Below are 23037 nucleotides of genomic sequence, written 5' to 3' on the forward strand. Positions count from 1 at the left end.
TTTGTCCCCACCAGATTAGCTAATATGTATAGCTCGACCTTACCCATATGCTGGAGATGTAACCGACAAGTGGGTTCTTACTTACATATTTGGTGGGACTGTGAGAATGTAAGAAACTTTTGGCAGGAAACTTTTGTTATTATTGAAAAATTGATTTTGAAGCCTATACCCAAATGTCCAGAAAATGCTATTCTACACTTAAATATTGATTCTCTATCTCAGAAAGATTCTACTGTCTACATTCATTTTATGATAGCTGTAAAAATTATAATAGCTAGGAATTGGAAAAACTCACTTCCCTTCTCTGTAGATAAACTTCTATCTCAAGTAAAGTTCCAACTGGGGATGGAATCCCAACTAGATAAGTTTCATGGCAAAGACTTGAAAGCCAAAGATTATAGCACTTTTTGGAGAGAAAAACTACAAAATGATAGCGGTAATTAGGTTTGTCCCTGAGTGATACCCAGGTCACACTTGCTAAACATAGGGGCTGATAACCGGCAAAGGACCCTGGTGTGACTCTGAGACTATGTGATGAACCAGCAGATCTCCCCTGCTCTCTTTTCGGCATGCAAGGTGATGTAATGTATATGTGATGTAATGTATGTACATGTATGTATGTATATGTATTTATTGTACTTTTTTGTGACTAAACTGCGAAGACTAAGTAGTATGTAACCAAGCACAACGAATGTTTTTGTTTTTGTATGTAAAGAAAGAAATTAACTATAACGACAATAAAAATTATATAAAAAAAAAAAAAAAAAGATCTTTTGATACATGAATATGAATAAGAAGTGAGTTATTAATCTCCCCTCTAACAAGCACAAGCTGTTTAAACAATGCGTGCCTTTATTAGTACAATTATAAGGAATAATAGTTCATTTCCATCTTTAGTGTAATAACACTTATCTAAATCTCAACATTTTAAATATGCAGCCTGTGCACCTTTTCCTTTACCAGAACATGACTTTGTGACTTGGTCATGTAAAAACCTCTCGATATGCCATCCAGTAAGGGCCACCTTTCATTGCTTGGGGGAGGGAGGTGCGTAAAATCCCCACAGTCACCATCAAACCTTCTGTCTGTCTCTGTCCGTCTGGCATTAATTAGAGGGGAGGGGGTAGGGGAGTAGGTCTGAGTGAGAAGCCTTGTTCCAGCAAGTCCAGTAATGAGCAAGGTGCTCAGGGGTCATAGGGAAGCCAGACATTACAGGCACTGACTGTTTACTGAGGGCTTAGTGTGACTTTGTATGTGTATTTAAGTAGAAGACTACACTGGGGTAGATTAGATGCTAAAAAAAATTAAGCATTCCTTAGAACACGCTACTAAATGTATGGGTTGTGTTCTCCTTGGTTTATCCTATGTGATGGAAAATGTAGTCATCCTTCAAAGTTAACCCTTTCAGTTATTTTCTTTAAAAAAAAAAAAAAACTTAAATTACCCCCCAAAAAATGTAAAATTATTTATATATCCACTATATATATACATATATATGTATGTATATATATATATATATATATATATATATATATATATATATATAAAATATTGAATGCATAATTAGAATCAAAATAACATTTTACATGTACTTGCTTTTGTGATGACAGCTAAAAATGTAAATTAGGTACATTTGATCTTTTAAGTTCCAACAATGGATGAATTCCATGATAAAACAGCATTTAAAGACTGTATATTAAAATTGGGTGCCGCACTGTTTTAAAGATCGCAGAGCTATACAAAACTTACCGTGTTATGCATGTGGTCCTTAAGTGGTAAAACATTTTTATTTTTGTCTTACATTGGGTTTGAAGACAAAGAGAAAATACTTTATCTTTTGTCATGCAATACTTCTGAAATGTGCAGGTAAATTAGTCTAGAAGAGTGGTACCCAACCCAGTCCTCAAGTTCCCCCTTAACGGTCCAGGGTTTAGGGATTACCTTGTTGTGTCTGAAGTGCTTTTTTTTTCTTTCTAACTTTAGACACAACAGGGTAATCCCTAAATCCTGGACTGTTAAGCAGGTACTTGAGGACTGGGTTGGAAACCCGTAGTCTAGAAGGACAAATTTATAGTAAAAAAATAGGTAACACTAAAATTAAATAATGAATGTCAATGACTTTGCTTATGGCTATTTGCAAAGAAACTGCTCATATTTTGGGGATTATCTAATGCCCACATAAAGTAATAACAGTTGTGAAGCTAATATATGCTGCATACCTTGCCTTAAGTACTTTATTCAAAGCAACAGGGTGATATGGTTTATAACATATTTATGGAATGTATGTATTAAAGCAGAAACATATGGTTTAATGTTAGCTTTCCTAAAACCTACCTCTTGGGGTCTGCCATTTACAAACGAGAGCTAAATTACAAGAATAAGCCATTGTAGTGCTTGAGTCAGACTCTTTTTAACTCTTTGGTTTCCAGATCTTTAAAATGAGCTGATTTCGGAAAAATGGCCAAGTAATTCGAGACCTCTACCTTACATCTTGTGCCCCTCTAGCTGTTATTTAACCATGGATAAAATTGCTGAAAACACAGATGGATATTTAAACAGTCACTTAAGGATACAGTGTCTGTATTACAGAGCTGAGGTTATTTTATTTAACTTAATAAGTGTCTAGTCTGAAAGGCAAACATAACACACCATTCTTTCACAGGATAGTCTTTGTCCCTTTCCTTTGATTTCACATGTTCCGTTTCTCAGCTTTTCCTCTTTCTCCGATGGTCACTTTATCTCTACTCTACTGGTGAGGTGCCCTTTAAAAGCAGGACTAGTAAATATCGGACCCCTTGGTTATGCTAAAGCATAACTCCCATCACTTCACTTGCTATCACTTGGAGACGGAACGTGGCAGGAGGTACAATCCCATTCATTCTTTCGGTTCTATTTCAAAAAAGCTACGAATGCCAGAAAGGAACACACCAATTTAAGCTTGTATAAAACTTTAATGGCTTAGAAGAGCTTTGGATTGTTCATCAAACCATCAAAGGAACATATAAAACAAGAAGCAATTCCAATGTTCACATAACATTACAACTTCAAAAATATAGATATTACATATATGCAGATATATAAAATGTCTATTGGAATTTCAAATACAAAGTACGGCCAGTTTAAAAAAAAATGTTTTTTTTAAATACAATAAGCTATAGAAAAATATATATATTTATATAAGGGCTTTAGAGAAGGTGTTTTATAATACATATAATACAAAGGCAGTGGCTGTCAGCATTTGTAGGCTGGGTATTGCCTATTGGGATGTGTGACTTAATACTCTGGGACGCTGCCAAGTCTGAGTGTTGAGCTGTAATGTCTCTATTTACAATATTGTGCAACGTCGACTGTGAAAGTAGTCCAAGCGCTGCTGACTTTTTACCATTATATGGCTAAAAACAGAGTTAACTTGTAGCTGCCCAGTCAACGCAAAAGGGGGCATTACGGCCCCAGTATCAGTGCTCTTTACAATATAATAATATTGCTCTCAATGATAAGTATATTATAGTGATAAGTGTTTAACAACAGAACAGAATTTCTGGTGCAAATAATTATTTTGAAAGATTTTTGGTTAAGGTCCTTCATGTCAAGCATAACATGGTAAATTGACACCTCTATGAGCAGATTTGGCACGGCCACGGGACCCCGTTTTCTCATCTACCAGCAAGGGCAGAAACATTAATTACATTTGGTCCCATGCACCCCAATAAGTACTGTAGGGGAACAGTAAAAGCAGCCAGTGTAGTCTTATAAAATACTTCATTTTGGTGTTTGCTCCACAGCTGAATATTCTGCCTCTGATACTTTAGAAGAGTCAATAAGCTTTGTAAGTCCAGTCTTTGATGAATAACGGAAGATGAAGGCCTTCATGATCTCATAGCGGTAGTTCCGGTGGATGAAGCTGTAGAGGATCGGATTGATACAGCAGTGGAGAAGGGAGTAACATTGGGTGATATGAAGGGCAGCATAAAGGAAATTATCTAGCTGGCAGTTGAATGGGATCAGATGTACAAAAACCAAGACATCCAACATGACCATGATGTGGTAGGGTAGCCAACATACCATGAAGACCACTACATAAGAGACTATGAGCCTCCCACTGATTCTGCGCTCTTGATCTCCAGCAGATGAGGAAGAAGATAGAGTCCATGCCAGGAGACAGTAGAAGACTGTAATAATTGGGAATGGAATAATAAATCCCACTATAATGGACAGAACCTCCATTCCCAGGACCCATTCCTTTAAGTAATCTTCTGGGTATATAGATCGACAATATGTTTCATTGTTAACTGGAGAAGTTACAGTCTTTAAGTAGTATGTATCAGGGAATGACACTGCAAATGCCACCAGCCACACAAGGACACAGACCAATCGGCGTATGATCTTTCTTCTACGCTGACCTGCGTTTCCACGTAGTGATACTGAAAAGTAGCGGTCAATACTCATGCACATGAGAAAGAATATGCTACTGTACAGGTTGATGGAGAAAATCAGGTGGGTGATTTTGCAAGTCATCTCCCCCATTGGCCACTGATTATGTTGAACTAAGGACACCACCCAGACAGGCAAGGTGAGGAGAACAAACAGATCAGCCACAGCCAAGTTAAAAATATATAAGTGAGTCTCATACCCAGTGGACTTTGCCCGGAGGTTGAGCCAAATGACTACTGAATTAGCAATGAGACCCATTACAAATATAAATATGTAGACAATGGACAGGCTATAGAGCAGAGCACTCTTGTTCAACGTGCTAGTGCATGATAAAGACTCCACGATGAAACAGTCACCACCTGAGCAGCTCAAGTTGAGGTCACTGGAGTTTGCACCTTCAATGTAGTCCATGGCAGCATCAAAGTCGGCTACACTCATTTTTGTGACAATTCAGTAACCACCAACCTGAAGAAAACAAAAGACACTGTTAGAACAGGTAACAATTATAAATCAGATTTACGGCAATACATTTAAAAATGGCTATGTAGAGTATGTGTGGACCACATTTTTACATAAACCATTTCATTTGTAGACAAGTATCCTGAAAAATAAAAACATCTTGAAGAAAAACATCTTGAGAAAAAAAATAGGTACTTAAATCTGAATATTACAAATTTGCTGCAAATCTTCAGCATCTGCATTGACCAGGAATGGGCTGAATTGAACCCCTGCCAAACAACTGGGAATTGTACACCCAAGGGGAAACTGTGATATCACAAAGTAAGGGGTTTATAGCAGCAGCAATATTTGCGTATTACTGCAGCTAAAATGTATAACATGAAAATGAAAAGGAAGCTCCTTGAAGCATAACTTGAGCAAAAAGTAAAGGCAGTTATAGCACTTGGAGTGTACCTTTTAGTACTGGTTTGTTAGTAGAGAAAGGTCTTTAAAAAAAAAAACCTGGACATTAGCATTAATAGTAGATTATCAGCTTTTCACTAGCAAAATATTTCACCAGTAGAACTTCTTCAACTTTTAAAAAGCCTAGACTGAGACCGTCTTTGTTTTATTCCTACAAATGGAGAACCAAGGGTAAAGACTTTCAACCAAGAAAAACACAACTTCAAGAACAGACATGCTAAACATGTAAAAAAAGATGACTACACAAACAGAAGAAGCACAATGAAACTGCGTGGTTTTAGAACGGAACAAAAAGAATGGGTAAACAACTGAGGAAAAAACAGACGTACGAGCACAGACAAAGGCGTGGATACGATGATGGGAGTCATAACTAATACATGATCCAGTATAAATAGAATTATTGACAGCTCTATCACATAGAATGTATGTGTGCAGTTGTAACCTGGCAACACACTAGACTGTCTGCATACAGGTTAAACAAGCTGTAGCATTCCAGTTGTGGTGAGAATTAAACATTCATCACCCCCAGCCATTTTGAAGTTGACTCTCATCACCCTCTCTTTAAATATACCTTTTCTTCGCATGTCTTAGGAGTATGAGAGGAGCTATTCCATACCAGCTGACAGACAGCAGGATTCCATAACATATCAACTAGCAGTCGTAATTAAAAAAAAAAAAAAAAAAAATGAAATATTTTATATACATGTGTGTAAGATGATCATCTATACTATTCATAAAAGGCTTTAGGAGTTCCTATGCATTTCAATGGTGATCCGATTCAGCAACCCAACTTGCAGATAATTTTCAAGTGAATATTTCCCAAATTTGCTTTTTAATAAATATATGGTAGAGACTACTGTGATGTGGCCATACCACCACCATGACTACACTGAGCCAGTAAGGGCTGAGTCGGGAAGAAATAGAAAACCAGAAAGAAGGTAGCCTTTAATATATACTCACATATACAGACTACAAACTGATGTCTCTTCTTTGCTCGCTCACCTCTGACTGACATCAAAGAACAACCCAATGTGAAAACCACAGCATCTCCACCTCCTCTCAACAAAAGGAATTTATAGCTGCCCCTGCTGACTGGAACCATGCTCACACTGACCTGGAGTTTGGCACTCAAAACACTGACACGGAGAATCTACAGATTATATGCTACACAACCACATACAGATTTTCTAACCCTGCTATAGAAATAAGGCAGCAACACGGAGCTGTTTTTATATCAGTGTCTGCCATAACCACCAATAAATGTATATCTGAATATACAGTAGTTTGCGGTCAAGTGCCAAAAGCAGGCGGCCTTCACCATGAGCCACAATGGTTACAAGGCCCATCAGATAGGTGGATTAATGTTGGGCTGTATTTCTAACATTTCATCTACACGGGGCATTACGCTGTGAGTGAGCAGAGTTCTAAAACTTTACAATCCATAGGCTATTTCAATCTGGACTCAAACGGTAACAGGAAATCAGTTTAAAAACCCAGATCTGCTTTTCTTTTTACGTGTGCCCTTTGATGCCTAGATGACCTCAAGCCACACTTGCATAAGCTCAAACCCCATCCCCCATAATAACAAACACATGTACCACACGTACCAAGTGTTAAGAGGAATGCGAAGGAAAGAGGGTGAGAAAAAGCAACATGTTGGTAGGAAGGGGTTAACGTCCTTATTGAGCTTAGATGTTTAAAGGCTTTTTAAGTGACCCAGCTGTCACTCAGCATGACCTGGTTTCTTCTAGCATTTGATGCACCCCTTTAGTTTTGCTAGGTACATTTTTGTATTTAAATTAATAATTTATTCCCTGGTTGCTGCAGCTGTGTAACTGCCAAAATTACTTTTATCAGCAATAGCATATTATTTTAAACTCCAAAGTCAGATGACATTGGAGACTGTCTCAACTTTGCACTAGAAAACCGATCAAAATAAACATCTGCAGAGTTATTATATGGTCATACCGTCTGAATTGCACAACTGAAGCAGTGATAAATATCACAGTGATTATGTTAATTATTGTGTCATGGGTTAGTGTGACTCCCAAAACTAGGTGACTCAGTGCTCCACCATAACAACTTATAAAGCTTGACTCCCAACACTACCCACACTAAAAGCTCTTCTTGTGATTGAATACTTGGTTTGCAAAGGTGAAATGTCAGCCTAGTGTGCATGCTCATGTTATTTCCACCCAACTAGACCTGCTCACAGTGCTGTGAATGTGCTCAAACATGCATCATCGAATGCCCATATATAAAATTATAACATATTACAGAAGGCCTTATGTGTAAACGATCACATTCCAATATGACTTGCTCTTGAATTTAAGCATTACAGTTTTTTAACTGATTTTCCCCTTTGACAAAGAAAAGCAGACCATCAGAGAAATAACTAACACATGGCGTGCTAGGACAGAAACGAAATGTGCAGGACATGCCTCTGTATAATAAATTACTGTTACATCAGTAATATAAATGCAATGAATGTATGCTACCAGTTACTAGAATGTGATCTGTTGTTATATTGTTATAGACTTTCAAAGTGTGAAAAATATTTTGGCAGTAAGCACCCCAAACTGCAGGGGGAAAAAAATATTCTGGTAATGTTAGGATAAATAGAGGTTTGCTACACGGTCAGCATCTCTGACTGTATCCTCTGTCTTTAATCCCAATCACAGGTCCTCAGCAAATCTCACATTGTGTATCCAGTGGATTAGGACATGAAAGTGTGTGTGATGGAACAGTCTCAGATTAGGGAGGGAGGTGGGGGGGATCTGCTGAACCAATGTTTCTTTCCATATACAAAGGAAGCTGAGCCCCCCTACAAACAACCAATTGTTTATAGGATCACGGACATGAAAGGTGACTTATAATTAAAGATCCTTGTCTGTGTACCATTTTATGGTATCAAAGGCAGGAGGAAAAGCTACCGGATACAATGTTTTAATAGCATCATTCTCATTATCTTGCTACATTGAATAGCAGGGACAGTCTATGGGTAGACCTCCAGCTGGTAAAAAAAAAAAAAAACACAAAAAACTACAACTCCCATGATGCTTTGCTAGCCGTAAAGGCTGTCACATCATGTTGGCCATCTTTGAAACTGAGCAGAAACAGTCTTAGTCATGTTTAAACGTCAATTTAGATTATTAATAATAGTGTAGGAGACGCAATTATAGTGTACCACATTAAATGTGATCAATGGAAGTTAGTTTTTGAATATGCAATAGAAGAATATGTTCTTTGTTTGGGGGGAGGGTGTGTGTGTGTGTGTGTTTTCGCAAAGATGACAAACTTGTGTCTCCATTTGTAGCACAATATAAAAATATGTATCAGGATAAAAAAAAAATCACTTCTCTTTTCTAGTCTATTGCACATATATTGCATCTCCAATATTCCAGTCTCAACCTTCCATAAAGAAGGATCTATATCCCGCTGATAAATCTGCCAACAAAAGGAGACAGTGACAAACATTACAGCTTCTCAGGGTAAATTTAATGTCAAAGGTGTCTGCTAACACAGCCCTCCCAACCAGAAAAAAGGCAGCATTCTATCTGCATTTTGTGCCTTTCTATTTATTATCCTCATTTGTTACAAAGGCCAGACCTCCCCTTAGCCAAAGAGATGTGCAAAGAGACTAAGGATGGCGTGACTCCCCCCATTGCATTCCACCCTAACCAGACTACAGTAGCTCGAAGCTCCATTATTTACAATATAACACAGTGAGTTGTGGCGGGAGTATAATATAAAGTACGAAATACTGTTTTAAATCCTGTTCATTGGCATAAAAAGGTTGAAATCAAATACTTTGAGGTCACATTATTTTCTATACATGCTCTCCTAATGGAATATTATTCCCCTCTCTAATTACCAGTGAAAGATAAGAAAGGGTGACGGAGCTCTAGAGCAGTGTTTTTTAGCTAGTATGCTATGGTATAGTGCTATATAAATCAGCACAAAGTGTGCTCAATACATTGACATTAAAGGAGCACTATAGTGTCAGGGGTACAAACATATTACTGACACTATAGTACTGGAATGCAGCATTAGGTCACTGGCTCCACTCTCTCCAGAGATTAAAGGTGATTTTACTCACCTTTTCCCCACTCCGTTCCGATCTTGTCACAGCTGTCCCCGCCTCCATGGCTCAAATTATCAAACTTGACAATCTCACCCAGTCCAGCTACTGTGCATTCGCGGCAGCACGTTGCACCAATCAGCATCTTCTCATAGAGATGCACTGAATCAATATATCTTTAAGCGTCTCCATGCAGGGCTTGGAGACAATGAAAGTCAGTGCTGCACACTGCAGAACTGACACAGGTAGCACTTTAGGGGCCGTCTGAGTGACTGACACTAAAGGTGTTCCTAGGCAGCAATGTAAATACTGCCTTTTCTCTAAAAAGGCAGCTTTTACAGTACAAGGGCTACAGTGACAGGCTATAGACACCATAACCATTACATTAAGCTGTAGTGGTTCTGGTGACTATAGTGTCCCTTTAATTTATATTCTAGCAGCATGCTGATTTATCATTCTATGCCAAGGGAAAATGGTAATGGGGATAACCCAAGGACCATAACTACCTATGCTATCAGTGGAGAAAGATAAGAAGTAAACGTTCACACATCCATCATTTTTACGTTCATGAAGTTTATAAACATCACATTTATTAAGGGGTTAAGCAGTTTTTGTTCCATTTAACCCAAACTTGAAACTCCGGTACCGATCTCCCCTGCTTTCTGTGATCCATGATGCAATTCCAACACTCCTTTAAATGCTTCTGTTTGGGCAACAGCGACTGGCTAAAAGCTGCCAATCACCACCACCCAAGCAAAAGCACAGGAACACCTGCTGCAAGGCCATAGGAAACAGAGCAGATGGGCCTCACTTTTAAACCATTTAGAAAAAGTTTAACCTCTTTAGGTAAAAGCATGCCCGGGTACTCCTTACCTCAATATAACTTAATTAAGATAAAGTTTACTTGAGGGAAGAGAGTCCCTTTAAGTAGGTATTTTTTTAAACATGTGTCAATATAAAATGTCAAATTCCCATCTGGCAAATATTTAAACTAGTAAGTCAATTTAGCAGAATATATGTGTGTAGCTATCTAATAAAGCTGCAAGTATATGTGACGTTTATAAACTTCACCAAGGTAAAAATAATAAGTTTTCGTCTATTCTTCCTCCAATTATACTACATTCAGCCACAAACTGGCTGAACCCTCTTATTCAATTGAAGCATATCTATCACTCAATGGATCCATCGGCTGAAAGCCCCATGCATCGATCACCATCCATTTTCAGAACCATGACTGGCATAACTTACTCTAACTTACGGATTGCCAGTCCCTCTTTCTATGCGCCGTCATCTTTCATTTTCTAAGTCATGAAATGGTGCAGGATGGAGGTAAGTACTTCAATCCCGGGCCAATGACAGCGCTGCGGAATTTGTTGGCGCTTTAAATAATAATAATGATGACAAAACTGACAACGGCAGTGAAGCGTGACTAAAGTTCCACCCTTTGTCAACTTTTGTTGTTCTTTTCAGGCGTCCCATTTACACCAGACATTAATGGCTAAGGAAAAATACTTTTTTTCTTTGCAAAGTTTAACAATGTATTCAAATGTGTCACCTGTGCGAATTTCACTTTAAAAGGTGAGTTTCACTGTAAAAAATCAGAGAACCTGACATCAGATTACCTGTTTCTGCAGTAGAATTCAGCTATTGTGTTTATTCGCTGGCTGGGTTAATTACATTATTATAACGAGCTCAACTAGCCTAATAACAAATACATTGGGTAATCAGGTTTTGTTCTTTTTTAAATAACAAAAAATATTTTTAAAAGATTCAAAGGAGAACCTGTTTTTAAAATGACTCTGAGACGCAATTTAACAATCATGTCTTCCTGTAACCTAACCCTAATACAAAAGGACAATACAGTTCAGGATTATGATATGTTCCATTGAAAAAAAAAATCCGCTCTCACAGCTATAGAACGAAACAGTCAAATTGTATAAATTACCTTCAAAAGTGGCCCAGTTAAACAGGTTTATCCAAATCAGATTAACTAAGGGTGATAGCATCTTGAAAGCTTCCCAAAGTGTACCATTCAGATTAGATTCTTCCTGAACATTAAATGTATAAAGGACACTGGGACCTGCTCACAGAGGGGAGTAGCAGGTAAATACATTATAGAGGTGTCCATCACTGCCTAATCTTACAAAATAGCCTAAATGGGTTATCTGAATTCCCATTATATGCTAAAATCGTTCCACAGTGCGAATAACTTAGGAGGTAAACTTAATTCCAGGCTGGGAATGTTTTAACCATATTGGCACTAAGTACTGTCCTCTTAACCACCTAAAAAAATAAATAAATATATATTTATTTAAACCCTGTTTTGTTTTGTTTTTTTGTTTTGTTTTGTTGGATCAAAACAAAATTGCATAAAACCGATTTAAAATTGGAAACGCAGGCGTTGTGTGCCACATTAAAAATAATATATACTTAGGCAATAATTTTGTAAGCATATATCACAAATAATGATAATTAGCAGAAACCCCCCTTGTCTACCAATCGTTACAAAATATTTCTAATATTTTGTGAAGATTATTCAGTGCATTGAAAATAATCACGATCTGAATAATTCATTTCACATTTTAGGCAAATATAGCTGAACTGGAAAAAATATCTAGCTAAGCTATAATGTTACTAGCTAAACTATTTTGGCTTACAATTTCAAATACACCGTAAATACCCCGGTTAGTAAACAATCCTGACCACTCGATTGCTTTACATAAGTCCTGAATATCTATGTTTGGAAATGTAGGTTCCCAAACTATCTGTAAATTATAATAACTGAATATGGCTATAATGCAACATACGATGGTCAACATTAAAGTGCAGATGCAAATTGCAGTGCTTACCTGGTGCACATTTATATGCTGTATATTAATGTACTCCTTGCCTCAATCCCAGTTTAATGCTCTCCTGTTCTCTACTGTACAGAGTGTTGGGGTCATCTACATTCTCTCTGAAAGCTGAACACAGTCAATACAGGGCAAGATTTGTTTAGTAAGAAGAGGAGGAGCAGTGCAGGAGCATTAAGCCCTGCATTTGTTTTTCGCTTTTGTTTGTTTGTTTTTTTTATTTGAGACTAACTTTAAAGCAAAAGACATTTGGCCGTCCAGGTAGACACATTTTGTAAGGAAGTGGTTACACGTGGCCGAGGTTGTTTAATTTGTAGGCCTTTTAGCTTGAGTTTTGTAATTCAAATTTCAATTTGTTTCTATTTTTCAATAAACCCCAGAGTTTTTCACTAATCCTTGAAATTCCTTAGAAACCACTAAAAGGCAGGACAAAACAGCCGATTTTGAACAATTCGCAAGCAATGTTTTTGTTCTGCTTTTTTAGCCTACAGTTTACAATCTCCTGGTGAATTCTTGGTAACTGCTTAGGAAACAGTCCTATTGGAATTGAATACGTACTGAATACCCGGCTGCCAATTTTAAGCTAAAATAGCCAAGGTATGATTATAAGTATGAATACATTTTCCAGGTTAGTACCTTCAGCCTAAATTTTGCAATTTTCATTTAAATTCACTAAACCCCACCATATCTAATGTTGACACCTTTATACTCTAAACTTATTTTTACAGAACCATGTAGGAATGTAATTATTGACATTTGTAAAGCCATATCATTTTACTGTAACAAGGTTGTTTGTTTGTGTGTTTGTTTATTTTTTTCAAAATGAAGACTAGATCATTTTCATATTATGAACAGATTTACGTATATTGGGATATCACAGGTATGTAACTTTTATAAGAAGAAACTCTACATAATATACATAATATACATACATGACATATAAATGGCTGATGATGCTAGATAACACTATTACGGGTGTCAGTCACTTAGTTCTAACAAGTCAATATTGCCACTAGGCCTGGATTTACGACCAGTTAGTTATCATAATTAGAGTGTTGCTACATAGATTAGTGGCAATTAAATGATCATATCTTAAGGGGTCAGCTTGTAACAACATCCCATATGTGCAAATATCAGTTCTAATGGACCACCAACAAACAAGGCTTTGTGTCCCAAGGGAGATATTAAAGCAACACTCCAAGAATCATAGAGTGGTTATGGTTGCAGGAGTGCACTGAAGTCGCTTCTCCCCCCCCTCTCCCCACCCCCCTCTTCTTCCCCTTTTAAAGAAGTGCTTAGTTAAGGAGAGCTAATGTAAGGTCCTGATGAGGAACTTCGAGCATTCTGGAAGTCAAACTATTTAAAAATGAGTTGTCTCTTTACAATGGAGATGGGGCACCATACCCACTACAGCGAGTTTTCCAATAATATATGATGCTACTACCAAAAATGATGCAAAGACCATTATATAGTTCCTTTAGAATTGGTTTAAGAAGAATTGACATAAGGCAGATGCATCAGGGAGGCTAAATGAAAAAGAGTGAGGACACTATATTCTATAAACTTCTACTCAGGACCAAGCAATCAGTCAGAATTTGAAAATATGCTACAAAACTATGAATTCCACATGTTGTCAAAAGATACATGGACAGAGCTGATGATCAGCTTGTAAAATATATTTGCTATCCAGAGAAGATACAGTCAGACAGCACTAGATAGAATTTGTATGATGTTGAAAGATACAAGAATATTTGTGCTCTGCAGCACGTAGGATTAAAGGGACACTCCACTGCTTAAATACTAAAAGAAAATAACTATTTAGAAAATATACCATCAATGAAAACATGCATACATTCAATTATGTATTTTTACATTGGGGTTATATTTAAAAATTGCTTGTAAAAAATTGCAGATTTCTTGTCTGCAGCCTTTCAAGCTCTCCCCTACTAACCCCGCCCAGACTTTCTGTGGCTGCCCAATCACAGACTGCCCAATGCAGCTCAATGAGAAGTTTTTGCAAGGCAGGTGCTATGGGCAATTGCTGCCTCTTGAGATTAGCTTCACTGAGCTAACCAAACCAGGAAGTAACAAGACCTGTTGTCTGATTGACAACCATGGGGTGTAACAAGGATAATTCATTAAAGTGCTCATTTCTATTGCATATTTTCTAAAATGAAAAAAGGAGTCTCTTCACACATAAGGCGAGTGCTTTAGGTGTTTGGAGTGACCCTTTAATATCATGCCAGATGGAAATCAATTAATTGTGGCAGTTCCTATGGGATGATCTTATTATTAATCAGTGCATTTTTCTCTCATCTTTTGAGCTGTACATAGTGCTGTCAATGTGCGGAAATTATAGCTGTACAGGAAGGTATTTGCTTAGTGGCAATGTTTGGAATTCACTACTCAAGCACATACAGCCCTTCTGAGCAAAAATAAGGTTTTTATATGATTTTGGTCTGGTGGTGGTCCTGAGCAGATGTTTGAAAAACACTGTAACATCTCTTGATAACTTTGGAGAGATGTGGGGACCTTTTAGATGGAATTAGATTCACTAAACCAGTAATTGTGGAGAACAGACAATGGAAGGGTATTGTGTATTTTTTTAGGCCAAAACAGCAGAATTTAAAACGATTTCAAATCAATAGATTTTTTGAAGTTTAACTATGCTGAATAAAACAAATAGGCACACACCCTGCCAATTCCCTTGTGTGAATAAACTTATACTCACAGAATGTCTTCTAATTATACTGGTCCAATACTTAATAGGCTAAACTAAAAAAAAAAAGTTATAAAAGTACGTACGGCACAGAATGTCTTTTTTTTAGCTGCAAAACCAGACAAAGCAATCAATATGAATTATTGAGGTGCAATTAACTATCCATTACTCTGCAAGGAATATCTGCCTCAATTATGTAATGTTCTTGCTAAACAGAGAAGATGTTATAATTTAAATAGTACACCCATAACTTGACTGCCTACGGATCCAGAGGACAAAACTATCATCACTCTGACTCTTTAGTTAAGTGATTGCTTTGTTGACCACCAGGAAATAATTTTCAGTTGCGGAAGGGACGAGGAAAGGATTGAATGATAGGAGCAGAGCCAATGGATAATAGCTAGCTTAGGACAAGCTGTCGACACAAAGCATGAACAATTCTTGTTTTGTTGAAATGTAACTTTTGCTCTCAGACAGGCTCAATCTCCCCTTACAGGAAAGATTTGTCACTAGCTAGAAATCTATTTTGTTGTTCCTGTAATATCCAAAATGAAAATTCTGCTAAACAAAGAAAAAAAGCAAAATGTACAAATATGAAGAAATGCGGTATTTGTCACCATGAATCTAGTGTGATCAAGGCTGTATTAAAGCTATATAGCTACATAGCTGAAAAGAGAAATTCGTCCATCAAGTTCAGTCTTTCTCATCTGTTTTTGCTGTTGATCTAAACGTTAATGCAGGATGTATTTATAAGGGCACTTTGTATCACATGTACAAATAAAATCAATGTATTTCATTTGTACTGTAAAACTTTAACGTATGCTTCTGTACCTTCTGCATAAAGCAAAGCTGTACCAGTACTGGGCCTCCAACTATTTGCAAACTGCAACTCCCATGAACTACTGCCAGCCCAAAACACAACACAGCACTGATAGGAGTTGTAGTTTGCTAATAGATGCGGGTCTGGCAAATTAACTGAGGATCACAGCCATGCGCTCTCACAATGCCAAAGCAAAGGCAGTGTTTTGTAACACTGAATGAGCTGAGCATTGTGGTAAATCTAATCATCTATATATTTGTATATTTCCTAAGGAACTCTGCTCTCTCTCTCTCTTAGTCTCTTGTCACTTTGCATGGATTTCTAAAATGTCATTAAATGTCCTTTAGAAGTGATCCTCCCCGAAACTAGGGTAATAAGGCTCCCTGGGGATCTCCATTCCATCTATTAACCTCAGTGAAACTCAGCAGCTATTCTATTCCCATCTCCCCTGCTGACTCTCTCCCTCCCTTTCATTTCATCTTCATTTTTTTGGCCTCTCCCCTTCTGCACTTGTTATTCCCTATTTCTCTCATTTGTCCTGAAGTCTTCCTTCAAGGTTTCTCATTTGAATTCCTTTCCGGATACAATGTTATTGGGCCCTCTGGCAGGAGAAGTGTTAATAACCTTGTCCAATCATTACAGGAGCGGTCCCAAGGATTCCATGTTTGTAGCTCCAGGGATTTTTTTCACTACACTATCTATATAAACTGTGTTAATGAGGTATTGTGGAATCAGAAAGTGCTTTTTTTTTTTTTTTATAGAGTATACAAATTTTAATATAGCCTCATTGAATACATTGTAATGCACATGATGTATACACAAATGTGATCACATGTTAAGATTTCTATACCCCACATTAGAGAGTTAAAAAAAAACAATTTACTTAGCAACATACAGAGCAAAAACCAACATTGCACAAACCCCATTCTAAAACCGCAGGACACTGTAATCAATGCCACAAATGAAAGGAAAGCTGACATTTAATTATGCAAATACCTGCAGTATAGAAAAAGTAAAGACCCTCCCCCCCCTATTACCTGGGCAAATATTTAGATTTATAATTGCACTAGAGGACTTCTTTTAACCCTTAACACACTAAGCATACTTTCCCAAAAGACACAAGGTTAAAATGTTATCACATTTTTGGAGATAAAATCTCCCTTATTTGCTCTGAATTTCTGTCAACCTTCAGTGTTTCCTGTGGTTTGTGTCCCTTATCAGCTGTTTGGCAAGTAATTTGTCCATGTACACAATGATAGTTAAATCACACAATTAGGCCTCTAAGTGTACCTGCAGTGTGTGCAATATGTGCTGGGACCTTGAATAAAAGTCATATCAAACAAATTATAATACAAAGGCTTGAGGTGACACAAATGTGGTCACCCAGCATGCAAATTGATTTGTAAGTGGATATTTCCCTTTAAAAATAAGTTATATGTAAATGCTTACTCTAGAAAGTGCTACAATAATTATATGTGGCAGTATGCAGTATTGTGCGAGACTGACTTATGTATTGAAAAACTAGGAGGTTTTTACCCTTAAATAGTTAACAATGCTAAGGTTGAAAACTGGTTTCTTGAGATATTCTTAAACATTCTGAGATGTTTCCTGAGATATTCTTAAACATTCTTGGCCTATAAATATATATTTAGTATTCTGTATGTATATATGGATATTTAGGGCCTTGCCATAATACAAGACAAAATCAAGGATATCATAAATGTTAAAAGTATGCACACTTAGTTGTATAAAAATTTATATCTAATTATATTTTTTTTACAAACAACCAAATGCATCTATGTAGACATTCTATGTATTAAATATAAGAAATTACTTTTATAACGCCTCTGAAGTCACATATAAGGGGTCATTTTAACATAATGTTGGTAATTGCTTTGTAAATGGATGCAAAGTGCCATCAAAATAACTGTACAGTATACACACCATTAGACTGAAGTCTATATTAACATAATTCTGTAAACACTTGTAATCATGTAATGATACGTATGGGAAACATTACTTTTTAAGGGTATATTCAATTAATTATACTAAACTGAAACTGAAATTATAAGCACGAGGCTAGGGAGGTATTTTAAGTATGAAACAAAAAAAAACTATTATGTTTTTTTTCCCCATCATTGGTATTTTTGATAATAGTAATAATTAGGTTTATTTTACAATTTAACATTTAGTAAGCAAAACACATATACAATTGATAGACTTATACAGTACAAGCAAACAGATAATATCCAGACATTCCAAACTATATATAAACAAATACGCAAAACTTTCAAAATTATTTGATCATTTTTACAGGATAAATAATACAAAATAGAACGGCGTGACAAACATCAGACAGGCCAGTCAATCAACCAGTGACCTGGCATGAGTGACAGATAGGGGTTTTAAATAAAGTGTGATTTAAAACTGGAATTAAATGTAAATTCCGATTGCATTTCAGATTTTAGGCCTACGCCTACGTTTTTAGTTCAGCAATTTTGGCCCAAAATTTTAAACTCATTTTTAATTTTAGACATTTCACATTCTAGAGAAAACTACTGAAGTGTCTGGAGTTTATCATCCATGGTTTACAAAGTCAAACTGAATATAGTCAAAAATAATCTTTGCCCTATTTATTTCTCACTGTTAGCATACATAATTCCATTTTAGAACACATTCAGTCCCCTTTCAAGTCCACTGCATTCTCCAGAACAAAGTTTAGTGGTGTTAGGTTTAGAGAGAGATGTGACCAACATGCACAAACAAGATGTGTTGGAGGGAGCTCTAATAAACCAATGATAGCTGTGTACATAATGCCAGATATAGTAGATATAGCTGTCTATACAGAGACTGGAGAATTGGGGAGATAGGTGTGTACACACAGCTTGGCTGACATAGCTGTGTAAACAGACACATAGAAAGAGACAGTGCTACAAATAACACAATAGACAGCTATATGTATACTTTATATAGGAAGTCAGACAGATATCTGGGAGTGGGTACATCATGCAAGAGACATGCTAGTGACAGGTCAGTCAGATAGCCATGTATATCATGTCAGAGCCATAGCTGCCACGGATTAGCCATACCTCTACACAAAGTCTACACAGCACTGTTTATACAGACTGTAAGACAGCCGTGTACATTATGACAACAGGGGATATATAGATACATATGCATACCACAAAGCACAGTAATTTGTGGTATATAAAATCCAGCACCAAGAGAGAGAGATCGGTCGGCTCTGCCATAGAGCTCGCTATGTTAGTAAATCAGAGATCATTTGCACATATCCCATTCATGTGACAGCCCATATTGAGAGCTAGCTGTCTGAAACAATGTATACACCTTCACGCACGTTTCATTTAACTCTCTGAGTGCTGGAAATGTTCCCAAACACAATGCCCCCTGACACAGTCTTGGCACTCACATGGTTACAGATCTCAGCAAGCTCCATAAACACTCGATCTGCACCCTCACCTACAGCCCCATCACATAAAGGAGTCACCCACAGCCCCCTAACAACCTCTCACTTACAGATATAACACACAACCCAAAAACAGCCCTCATCTAAAGGACTAATTTACAGCATCCCCATCCACCCCTCACAAACCGACCCCCAGGGATCCCTCACCTCAAAGAGGAACTCACAGCACTCCGACCACTACTCACAATCTCCTCAATCACCCCTCACCTAAAGATGTAACTCACAGCCCCCAAAGTATCCCTCACTAACAGCCCCCTAAAGTATTTTTCATCTACAGCCCCTTAAAGTATCCCTCACCTGCAGCCCCCCATGTATCCCTCGCCAACAGCCCCCAAAGAACCCTCACCTACAGCCCCTCCAAACATCCCCAACCACCCCTCACCTAAAGAAGTCGGACATAAACTTCTAACCATCCCCAATTTGTCAGTCACAGCCCTACAAGAGTCACACGCTCCCCAGCCACCCCTGACCTACAGGAGTTTCCCAAGCTCCAAGCCACCCCCCACCTACAGGAGTTCCCCAAGCTCCAAGTCACCCCTCACATACAGGAGTCACCCCCAGCACCTATTTACCCCTCACATACAGGAGTCACCCCCAGCACCTAGTTACCCCTCACATACAGGAGTCACCCCCAGCACCTATTTACCCCTCACATACAGGAGTCACCCCCAGCACCTAGTTACCCCTCACATACAGGAGTCACCCCCAGCACCTAGTTACCCCTCACATACAGGAGTCACCCCCAGCACCTAGTTACCCCTCACATACAGGAGTCACCCCCAGCACCTAGTTACCCCTCACATACAGGAGTCACCCCCAGCACCTAGTTACCCCTCACATACAGGAGTCACCCCCAGCACCTAGTTACCCCTCACATACAGGAGTCACCCCCAGCACCTAGTTACCCCTCACATACAGGAGTCACCCCCAGCACCTAGTTACCCCTCACATACAGGAGTCACCCCCAGCACCTAGTTACCCCTCACAAGTCACCCCAGGACCCTTACCTAAAGTAGTCTCTCACCCCTCGCCGAGGTAAATCCCTAGATCTCTTTCCATCTAGGCGGTGTCACCGAAATATGACCCTCTGCTCTCCCTCTCTCCTTGCTACACAGCGATCACTCTCAGACAGCCGAGGGGAGACAACCCCCATTAAGTTCAGCCAGGAGTACACTAGTAGTTGTGGTTATTAAAGCCTATGGGGGCCAGCCTTGTATAGATCACATTATATAGCGGTGCTAAGTATCTGGGTCTGCATTAGTATTGAGCCGCTTACCCTGAGCCCGGACTGTGGATCTCTCACTTCTCAATGTCCTGTGACCCGACTATCTCTGAGCACGAAGCTCCACTCCACTGTATATATAGAGCAAGGAAACAATGCACCGCCAGGGGGCGCGCTGCTGTGTGACTATAGGATGGGAGGAGGGCTCCCAGCTCAGAATCTGGTCCTCTCACATCACAAGCTGGTCCCAATAATAGGGGAAACCAAATAAGTGTGTCTGACGGTAGGTTACAACTTGTATAGAGGACTGACAGAAGTCAAGTTCATGTTTATTCTGCACTCATTCTTCAAGTAAGAGGCAAATGTGTACAACTTGCTCAAATACATCAACATCCTCTAATAAATGATGTACTTGTAATTTGCTATTATACATTCACTTTATTTATTTTACATTTCTTATATACAGCTTTTACTCAGACCCCGTCCCAAAAAATATTTCCCCCCCAACTTTTCCCTTTTTCACACTATGGACTAATATCTGCTTAAACAAATTTAACATATTCAGACATACTTAGTTCCTGGCTTAGTACATGGAGAAAGCATGTACTAAGGTTAGGTAGCTTAAACAAAATTCACCAAATAACTTTTATTTTCGTTTGGCAAAATATTAATTTACTAATCAAATAGCACGTTTTTGTTGCTGTTTTTTTTTTTTTTTTTTTTTTGGCGTGTGTGTGTCAGTTTTCCAACTGTGCAAATCAGCTCAGAAATTAGAATTATTTCAGCATCTTTGCTGACATCACAATAAAAATACACAGTAATTGTTTGCCAAAAATAACATAGCCCCTTCTGCATTTCTATTAGGGGTGTTTTATCTTCCTGTCTTCTTTTGCAGACTTTGTTTTACAAGTTGATTATTTTAGCTTCACTACTGCCATCTACCTAATTTTACTTTATTTTGTGTTATGACATCTGTTTTTTCATGTCTAGTATTAACTTTCTTTTCTCAGAAAGAGTATTCTGGAGAGAGTCCTGCCTGCACTTATACTATGATAGTTTTTGCAGTTTTTTATTTTAATTTTTTTTTTTTTTTATTACTGGGCATAAAAATTCTTTGCAATTTTCTGTAGGTATTAAAGGAACACTCCAAGCACCATATCGACTACAGAACGCTGTGGTGATTATGGCGATAAAAGTGCCCTGCCTTCCCCCCAATGATTTGATTTCTTACCTGGGTCCACCAGGCACCGCTCCCTGCTTCCACTAATTCCAACACAGTGCAGGAAGTTCTTAAGCAGGAGATTCCACTAGATCTCCTGACTTCCTATCAGCTAAGCCCTATACTCCTGGGCTTAGATAAGAGAGCTCAGAGAGCTTTGGGCTCTCTTTCTGAAGTAGTGAAGGTGGGGTGTGGCACCTGGTGGAGCTCAGGTTAGAAGTCAAACCAAGGTCCTCATGGCACCTAACCACTCCGTGCTGGTGGGGTGCTCTGTAGATAGGCAGGGTGTGCAGCGCTAGATCCCCCCTCCTCTTGCTACCCTTTCAGAGAGGTGGGGCCTAATGAAAGGGAGACGATATCTAGCCAAGAGGTGGAACTTAGCGCAAAGCACCTGGGCAGTCCGCATCCCCCCAGGATCGGCCCTGCTTGTAGTATTCTTTTCAAGGGACACTAAAGACACTCAGACCATTTCCTCTCAATGAAATCGTCTGGATGTAGTGTCCCTGTCATTTAGTCCTGCTGTAAGAAATACAAGTGATTTAAAGGGACACTATAGTCACCCAGACCACTTCAGCTCAATGAAGTGGTCTGGGTGCAATGTTCCTCAGGTTTTAAACCTTCAGGTGCAAACATAGCAGTTTCAGATAATCTGCTATGCTTACATTTGGGGTTAAGCCAGCCTCTAGTGGCTGTCTTCCGGATAGCCACTAGAGGCGCATCTGTGACGCTGGAGGCATATTATGCCTCCATCGCGCAGAGCGTCCATAGGAAAGCATTGAAAAATGCTTTCCTATTGACAGCTTGAATGCGCGTGCGGCACTTGCATGCGCATTCGGCTCCCCTGACGTCGGCAGAGGGAGCTGACGTCGGCGGGGGGGGGGGGGGAAGAGGTCACCGGCGCTGGTTTAAGGTAAGCTGCTGAAGTGGTTTTAACCCCTTCAGCGCCACGGGAGGGGGACCCTGAGGGTGGGGGCACTCTCAGGGCACTATAGTGTCAGGAAACCCACTTTGTTTTCCTGACACTATAGTGATCCTTTAATCAGTGGGTGAGGAAGAGGTGGGACCCATTCATGGTTATCCACTGGTAACAGTGGGATCTAATGATGATGCACATTTTATTATAGATTGGTTTATGAATGTATATATGTTTCTATCCATGTATATACAGGTACATATTCATCACAAATGGGCCATGACAGCACATACAACCAGATGGCACATTTATTTATTTTAATGTGAAAGATCAAATCGTTTCACTTACCTATGAGGTAGTGAAGTGAAATCA

At 38.5% G+C, this 23037-nt stretch overlaps 1 protein-coding gene across 1 annotated transcript; it reads right to left on the minus strand.

The window, feature by feature from the left end:
- Nucleotides 1–2931: 2931 nt before the first annotated feature.
- On the minus strand, nt 2932–20665 carry ACKR3 (atypical chemokine receptor 3). Its single transcript, XM_063430011.1, has 2 exons — nt 20588–20665; nt 2932–4896 (listed from the first exon to the last, which is right to left on the minus strand). The coding sequence occupies exon 2, from the start codon at nt 4867–4869 to the stop codon at nt 3760–3762; it is 1110 nt and encodes a 369-aa protein (XP_063286081.1). The 5' UTR covers nt 4870–4896; nt 20588–20665; the 3' UTR covers nt 2932–3759.
- Between the last annotated feature and the right edge of the window lie 2372 nt (nt 20666–23037).

This window comes from Pelobates fuscus, chromosome 8 (assembly GCF_036172605.1).
Source record: "Pelobates fuscus isolate aPelFus1 chromosome 8, aPelFus1.pri, whole genome shotgun sequence".
Taxonomy (NCBI): domain Eukaryota; kingdom Metazoa; phylum Chordata; class Amphibia; order Anura; family Pelobatidae; genus Pelobates; species Pelobates fuscus.

Excerpts from the sequence above, each read along its gene's own strand:
- ACKR3 (XM_063430011.1), bottom strand. The coding sequence starts at position 4,869 with ATGAGTGTAGCCGACTTTGATGCTGCCATGGACTACATTGAAGGTGCA.